Raw genomic sequence first — 8,124 nt, 5'->3', positions numbered from 1 at the left:
TTTTTATTGTTAAGGAAAGCCGCTTTACTCTGAAAACACAAAAATTTCTGACGATACTGAGTTATTTTATCCATGTTAAATACATTTTTTAAAACGAGATAAATCAAACGACACCTTGACAGGTTTATTTGGGTGGGCAATATGGTTAACATGTTGCATACTTATTTATGAGTGACAGAATAAATTCCATTACAAAGTCTATCGAACTGCTAACCGCTTTATTAGAAAATAGCTCTCTTGCCACAGGCACGCATAGAAGCACATATTTCTCGTGAAAGAAAAAAAATAGAACAAATATAAGGGTTAGCAGAAGCCATTTTTATCCTCATTGTTGTACATTAGAAATTACAATGATATAATAAAATTAAGCCTAACATTAAAAAAAATACCAACAAGCTAATTACTTATTAAAATAGCTCCCCATTATTTAAATTCTCATTATTTCCTAAGTGATGCTCCATTTTTCAAAATGTTTAAGAAAATACATAAATAATGGTAAACATACAACTGAGAATGAATTAATCTATCTACACCAAGTTTTTTTTTAAATAAAAAAATAAAGTATTTTATAAGGCCATTAAATAAATATACTAATTTTAGATGATGTAGAAATGTAGAGGCTTTAAGAGGTGGAATTTAGACAGTTACACCACTTTGGTGGAGATTTTCACAATTTCCCTTCTCTTGACATTACACTGCTGTTAAATCTTCACAAAGAACTTTTGTTCCTAAGTGTGTTTTACAGAGGGAGGCTACAGCACAACACATGTGGTCTTTCACGGGTCAGAGGTCGAACGGCCTAAAAATGGCCAGGACCGGCAAAATCAAAGGTAACCTGCAACCTAATATTCTGATGATGATCTTGTTGAATTTACGACTATCTATAATACAGACAGCCAAGCAAGTGATTTTGTTTAATGGGCCTGGTCTTATCAGGTTAAAAAGACAAGCTGTTGTTTCGTTTCTTACTAGGATAAATCCTGAAATCAGGAATTAGTCTGGCTTTGCTCAAAACTCTTTCTTTCCAGATAGACAGACAGAGACTTTCAATTATGAGAATTTTCAAAGAAGTATCAGTTATTCTAGAGTACCAGCAATTAGGCACGTTTGTAAAAAGTGAAAGTGCTGAAATTGCCTGACTCTATGCCTTCTTTTCACGCAAGCCACTGGAATCATGTAACTTGATATCTATGAATAAACAAGACAAAATAACACAAGACAAAAAAAAAAAGACAGCCAAAACTAATAAATTTTGTTTTGTTCTCAGTAAGGTCAACAGCTTCCGAAAATATACAAAAAGTGAAAATGTTTACCCATACAGTCTGCTGTAGGGGTGACATTAGGTGTGGATCATGAAACCTGTTGGGGTGGGGGGGGGGGGGGGGGAACGAATTTCATAACTCAAGTTTATATACCCGAGTTTGACTATCCTCTTTCTTGTTCCTAAAGAATGGGCTTAAGTATACGTTTCTGGCAAATGCCTATGAAATCGACCGGAGGGGTTTTTTTTCCCCCCTTTTCAACCTTTGACATTGGGAAAAGGGTTTTGTGGTTTGCAGATAAATAAAGCACTTCTTAGAGGGGACGGCAGACGTGACTTTGAACTTGGATCAGCTTCTCTGTTCCCTGCAGAGAGAGTAGAACTGGAACCCTGAAAGAATAGTAAAGAGCGTCCAGCCTGCAGAGTCTTAGGCTGGAAGGAAAGAATTGGCCCCAAACTTTACCTCGAAACCAGCCTCCCGACGTTGCAGAGTCAACATACAGCAGGGTGATGTGGGAAAAGGTAAAGACCAAAGGTAAGCATTTGGGCTCTTAAGAAAAAAAAGAAAGAAATATATTTTTTTAAATGGTCGTTTTCTTCACGATGGTACCAAACCCATTCTAAATCAGCATATGGGACCATTTAGTGAGAATGTATAAGCCAGTATATGAGACAAATACAATTCTCTATGTTGTACAGTCTAGGTTTTTTATTATTTAGGAATGTAAGAAAAGCAAATGCAAGTCTCGATCTATTTGAAAGACAAAGACAGGAGTGATTAAATTACAACAAGCCAGACTACATACCGATATTTATTATTCAAAGATGTCATATACAAACCTAAGTTTAATAAGAGGCGATTTGGACTGTTTTACTGCTTGAAAAAGCACTACATGTTTAATTCGAACTTAAAGGTCGGGGAGTCTCCTCATCTGTTTAAAAGCATTGTGTTTGCCTATTTGGGCAGAGTGAAGTTTCAGAAACCAAGAAATCAAAATAAAATACTGCAGTAATACAAATCCGATATTTACAAGCTTTTAGTCTTTTTGGTTGCATAACTGGCGTGTCATTTGTTTATTTAAGTCTTGAGGAAACAAACAGCAATTAAGAGAATCAAACTGGTAATGGCTTTACTTCGCAAATCAATGTCTCGGTTTACAGCAAAAACAATGAGCTACCTATGCTCAGAGACTTTCTGTCTTGCTAGCGTTAATAATGTTGGTCTCGCCACTAGTGAGAATGACTGCTTTATGGGTATAATGCAATATTCTATAGGCAGAATGCAAGAAATAAAGAGAAAGTGTATTTCCATTATAAGGCACTACAAGACCGAAACGCGATACCTGGTTTCCTCTTTACTAGAGAGAGTCAGATTAGAGCATAAGCACTGGTTAAGTATGTCCAAGTCTCAAAATTCCTATGAAAATAAATATGTAAACCCTGGCTGTTCCTCGCGCTCCCCAAAAGACAATGATTTGATTTTTCAATCGCCGAAAAACAAACAAAAGCAGAGAGAGAGAGGAGAATCGTTTCTTAAGCGCCGGGGAAGGGGAAACGGAGTTGTTGAGTTTTTTCTTTTATTTCTATATATAGAAAATATCATTGTTTTAAAACAATAGACAAGGGTTTAAAAACATAGCATTTTTCTCTCATAAGTTCAAAAGTAGACATGATTTGTTTGTATATTGGCTGTATCAGACTCTGTCTTTGACACACTGTCAAATGCTGCCTTTAAAGCATAGTTACAATTTCTGCTCGGTTTTGCTGCTGCTGATGAACGTTATTATTCTTATTCTTGCCAATAACCCCATTTTTATTTACTTCACTTATCTGAATACAAGATTACGCCTGCGGTTTGGTTCTGAATTACAATCTTTTCTCTTAGTCTTTTGGTTTTGCAAAGGAAATGATCATACTCAGGATATTTCCTAATGCAAGTAAATCACCTCTTCCCCCACGCAAACCCTACGAAACTCCCTATTCCCAGATCCAGCACTTGGAAACAATAAAACTGTTGGGTTAAAAAAAAAAAAAAAAGGAATTTCCCTTTTTCCTATTGTTCAGTTGCAGCCGCCAGGCTGCCACTTTGTTGGAAGAATGCGAGGGGTGGTGGGGTGCTTTGCTGATCAGTCCCTGTTTTTGAGCTCGCGCCGGTTAGGCCAGGCTGTGGTCGAAGCTGGGAGCCGAGAACAGAAGCAGCCCAGGCCCCGCGAGGGAGGGGGAGGCGGAACGCGGCGACACTAGAGAGCAGGCAACTATTAGACAGCCGCAAGGCAAGTCGGGAAGGAGCGGCGCCAGCTGACCAATCAGGGCCGGCCTGGCCAATGACCGGGCTGCTGTTAAAGGGGGAGTAGTAGGGAGAGGCGCTGTCAGAGAAGTACAGAGCTTAGCGAGCGCTTGCACCGAAGAGAGCAGCAGGCGCAGGATCCCCTGCAGTACGTCCGCACTGTCTGCGCCGGAAACTGCTAGATCCCGACGCAAAACTGGCAGCGATCACATCGCAACTCACTACCCCGCTGTGCCTCAGTATTAGTGTATTTCAGCCTCTCTCCATCTCAGTGTGGTCTTACTGTGTCTGTGCTTTACTGTGCTTTCAGATGTATCTATCTCTGCTTCTCTTCCCTCACTGATCTGTGAAGCTGTCTCTCTCTCTTTGGGGGTGTTTGTTGTTGTTTTTCTTTAGGCCCCCTCCCCCTCCTTCGCCTCCTTCCCCCTCCCCTCATCCTCCACTGCTTTCTCCTCCTCCTCCCACCCACCTTCATCATCCTCAGCAGCAACTTAAAGAAAAGCAGGGTGCGGCGCTGCCATCCGATCCTGTCACTCGGGGGCCCCCGAGCCCACGCTCTTACCAGCGACGGCACCAGAACCATGAGACAGTCCCTGGCAGTTTTGGATCTCTGTCAGCCGGTTTCTCCTGGACACGTCCTGTGAGTTGCAGCTGCCCAGTTTTGAGTCGGTGTTGGAAGCGGCAAAGGTCGGGACATTCCTCAGGAGCACAGCCACAAACAGAGAAGAAGCGGGTCCCTCTGGTCTTCTTGGCTCCGCGGCCCCCCTTCTCCGGCCAGGGGAAAGCGGCAGTGAGCAGCAGCAGCGGCTCGGAGGCGGGGGCCGCGGGAATATGCTGCTGGATTCCGGACCGCAGTTCCCTGCCCTGGGCGTGGGTTCCTTCGCCAGGCACCACCCGGTAGCAGCGGCGGCGGCGGAGATGCAAGAGCGGGAACTGAGCCTGGCGCAGAACGGCTTTGTGGACTCGCACATGGGCGCCTTCAAACTCAGTCCAGCCGGGGCGCACGATCTCTCCCCCGGCCAAAGCTCGGCTTTCAGCTCGCAGGCTCCGGGCTACCCGGCGACTGCCTTGGGGCCCCACGCCGCCCACGTCAGCTCCTACTCCGGGGCGCCCTTTAATTCGCCCCGGGACTTCTTGTACCGCAGCCGGGGCTTTGGAGAACCGGCGGCTGGAGGGGGGCAGCACGGGCTCTTCGGACCCGGGGCGGCCAGCCTGCATCACCCGCACGGAGAGGCGCAAAGCCACTTGCTTTTCCCGGCTATCCATGAGCAGCACGGCCCGCACGCCGGTCAGAATGTGCTGAACGCCGGTCAGATGCGCTTGGGGCTGCCCAGTGAGGTGTTTGGTCGCTCGGATCAGTACCGCCAGGTCTCCAGCCCCAGGACGGATCCCTACTCGGCGGCGCAGCTCCATAATCAGTACGGCGCCATGAACATGGGCATGAACATGGCAGCCCACCATCACCACCACCACCATCACCACCACCCGGGAGCCTTCTTCCGCTACATGCGGCAGCAGTGCATCAAGCAGGAGCTCATCTGCAAGTGGATAGAGCCAGAGCAGCTCAGCAGCCCCAAAAAGAGCTGCAACAAAACTTTCAGCACCATGCACGAGCTGGTCACCCACGTCTCCGTGGAGCACGTCGGGGGCCCGGAGCAGAGCAATCACATCTGCTTCTGGGAAGAATGTCCTCGAGAGGGGAAGCCTTTCAAAGCGAAATACAAACTGGTTAACCACATCCGAGTGCACACGGGGGAGAAGCCCTTCCCTTGTCCCTTTCCTGGCTGTGGAAAAGTTTTCGCCAGATCCGAAAATCTAAAAATCCACAAAAGGACCCATACAGGTATTTGATATTCAACTTTGCCCCTATCTTCTGTTTGTTTTGCTCACTAAATTTTACATTTTAGTTCTTGTACAAAAAAAATGGTACTTGCTTTATTAGCTAGTAGGTTTCTTGTACTAACATGTGTGTATTCTTAGGCATTTTCATTTCATTTCAAACCTTCCCTGTGAGAAACATTGCGAACAATGTTATCTTAAGCCTCTAATCGTATTACTAACTATCTGCATTAAGGACGGGGGTTTTCGAGATCATTTTCAGAAATATATATATATATCGACTTTACTGGGGGGGAAATGGGAGAGTAACGACCTAAAAGACTAACTACTTGTATAAAATAAAATAAGACGGTCTTTAAATTTAGTTTATTTAAAATGAAATATAAGATAGCGATAAGAGGTTGTTTAAATCGTATAGAACTGAAGATTCAAAAATGTATGTTCACATAAATCAGGGCAAAGAGGGTAAAAAGAGGAAGCGTCAGGATTGTAAATCATATGAGATGAAAGTAACAGAATAGAGGCATCGTGCTATTTCATGTATTATTCATTTGTCGGTGCTCGCCGACAAATTGTGTTTATTTCATACAAAACTAACATTTTTTTTTTTTTTTACATTGTGGTCGCTTTAACTAGACTATACATTTGACTTTTGGGGGCACAGAAGTCTCTTCAGATTTTCACTTTGATTTCGATACAAGACACTCGGTTTTTTTTCTTCTGTTGCAACTTCAACTATAAATATTTACTTGGAAAAGGATAAAATCCGAAGACCCATTGTTATCTCACGTGTTACGAGTAATTGTAGGTGTGAGACAAGCTTTTAACAAGGTTTACAATTAGAAATGTATTTGCATGAAATGTCCGCTTTTGAGTCGTTGTGTTTGTACAGATGTCTTTAAAAACAGTTTAGGTGCTAATGGAATTTATTGTTAAGTAGTTTCCACCAAACGGGCGATATTTGAGTAATCACACCTTTAAATTAAGACAACACTTAAAAAAAACGACAATAGGATGAAGATATTTATTTAAAGTTCTAAGAGGCCGTTTAAAGGTTCTCAAATGGTATGTCTTTACCTCTGCAGATGGCGATGAAGCACAGAAATCGTCTGCTAATGGTCAACCATTATCAGGATATTTATATTTAAAATGCTTAAGATGTCCTTTTCGTTCTCAAACTGTTTACTTTGACTGCTGCAGTAAAATTCCAAAATAAAGTAAAGTATTCCGAAACAATGCAGCCTTTTTGTTGTACCTTATTAGTGAAGGGGCAAGTCATTATGTTTAAGTAAATGTACAGCCATATTTTGTTAGTAATGGCGATTTTTATTTTTACATTTCGTATTTAAAGAAGGACATTTCTAAATTCTCTTTTTTTTGCTTTTGTTTCAAAAAAGTGCGTGGGGCCTTTAAAAACAAATCCTCATTCTGTGACTATGGTGGGGGGTGGGGAGATAGAGTCTTTACTGCTTAGGGCCTTGTAGCCGTGGTACAGTGTGTTGGGCTAGTTCGAGACATTCTTAAATCCTCTCTCTCTCTCTCTCTCTCTCTCTCTCTCTCTCTCTCTCTCTCTCTCTCTCTCTCTCTCTCTCTCTCTCTCTCTCTCTCTCAGGAGAAAAGCCTTTTCAATGTGAATTTGAAGGCTGTGACAGACGCTTTGCTAACAGCAGCGACAGGAAGAAGCATATGCATGTCCACACTTCAGATAAACCCTATCTGTGCAAAATGTGTGACAAGTCCTACACTCACCCCAGCTCTTTGAGAAAACATATGAAGGTACTGCCTTTCTCCATTCACAGCTAATATTTTCGGAGCATTTTTTTTTTGTGTGTGTGAAAATAATTTTGGGAGGTTCGATAAAGTATATTTTTATCATCAGAAAGTCAAAACTACTTGTTCGAATAATTGAGCATTTTGTGAGAACAGAAATGTAACATGGCTAGACATTCTGTACTGAGGAGGTTGTTAGCCAAAGGTGCTTTAAAAGGGTGATGAAAAGCAACATTTGGGTGTATTTCTGGAGCTCTGAGCTCTGGGAATTTTGGAAAGATATGTTCAAACAATAATAAATTAATTCCGCTCTGGTTGTGCATTTTTTTTCCAGGTTCACGAGTCTACCCCTCAAGGCTCGGAATCGTCCCCAGCTGCCAGCTCCGGTTATGAGTCCTCCACGCCTCCAGGCCTGGTGTCCCCTAACACTGAAAATCAGAATACCACCAATCTCTCTCCAAGTGCGGCTTCAGCTGCTGCCGCTGCAGCAGCAGCAGCCGCAGTGTCAGTGGTGCATAGCACTGGCAGCGGAGGAGGGGGCCACGGCAGCATCTCTTCTAACTTCAATGAGTGGTACGTCTAAGGACCTGACCAGTGCTCTCAGCATCCAGCCTGCGGGCCAGCCTGCTAGAACTGCAGCCTTCTGATAATCCCACAGTATCTACAGCACCAGGGCTTAATTTTATCAGCTGTGTATGGCTTTTGTAACAGAGAATGGAAAAGGGCCATATTTTTTACCAGGAAGGATTAAAAAGTAATGGTCATTAAGCGTGAAGACAAAATGAAGTCCAGGCTATATTGATATTTTTTTAAGGGAAAAGATTTTAAACACTGGCTCTTCCCAGCTTCAGATACTCCAAGAAACTTTGTACGTGGAGGACTCCTTTAGAAAAGGTGGGAAAGAAGTTTTAATGGATTGTTGGTGTGTAGAAATTGGTTTCACCAACAAATTTTTAAATCCAAAAGT

The 8,124-nt window shown here is 43.0% G+C and overlaps 1 protein-coding gene across 3 annotated transcripts; it reads left to right on the top strand.

Annotated features, from left to right (window-relative positions):
• The first annotated feature begins 4,379 nt into the window (after positions 1-4,379).
• ZIC2 (Zic family member 2) lies at positions 4,380-7,740 on the top strand. 3 transcript variants are annotated; one of them, XM_030199533.1, is made up of 4 exons: positions 4,380-5,391; positions 7,000-7,163; positions 7,492-7,618; positions 7,661-7,740. In XM_030199533.1, the coding sequence occupies exons 1-4, from the start codon at positions 4,380-4,382 to the stop codon at positions 7,738-7,740; spliced, it is 1,383 nt and encodes a 460-aa protein (XP_030055393.1). The 3 variants fall into 3 exon arrangements, with proteins under 3 accessions (XP_030055393.1, XP_030055391.1, XP_030055390.1); XM_030199531.1 differs by having other exon boundaries at positions 7,655-7,740; XM_030199530.1 differs by having other exon boundaries at positions 7,649-7,740.
• The last annotated feature ends 384 nt before the right edge of the window (positions 7,741-8,124 follow it).

This window comes from Microcaecilia unicolor, chromosome 4, assembly GCF_901765095.1.
Source record: "Microcaecilia unicolor chromosome 4, aMicUni1.1, whole genome shotgun sequence".
Taxonomy (NCBI): domain Eukaryota; kingdom Metazoa; phylum Chordata; class Amphibia; order Gymnophiona; family Siphonopidae; genus Microcaecilia; species Microcaecilia unicolor.
The sequence above is the reverse complement of the archived record's forward strand: the minus strand, read 5'-3'. Positions and strand labels throughout refer to the sequence as shown.

Excerpts from the sequence above, each read along its gene's own strand:
- ZIC2 (XM_030199530.1), top strand. The coding sequence starts at position 4,380 with ATGCTGCTGGATTCCGGACCGCAGTTCCCTGCCCTGGGCGTGGGTTCC. Across the intron at positions 5,392-6,999 it reads CCACAAAAGGACCCATACAG|GAGAAAAGCCTTTTCAATGT; the intron begins GTATTTGATATT and ends TCTCTCTCTCAG. Across the intron at positions 7,164-7,491 it reads CTTTGAGAAAACATATGAAG|GTTCACGAGTCTACCCCTCA; the intron begins GTACTGCCTTTC and ends TTTTTTTTCCAG.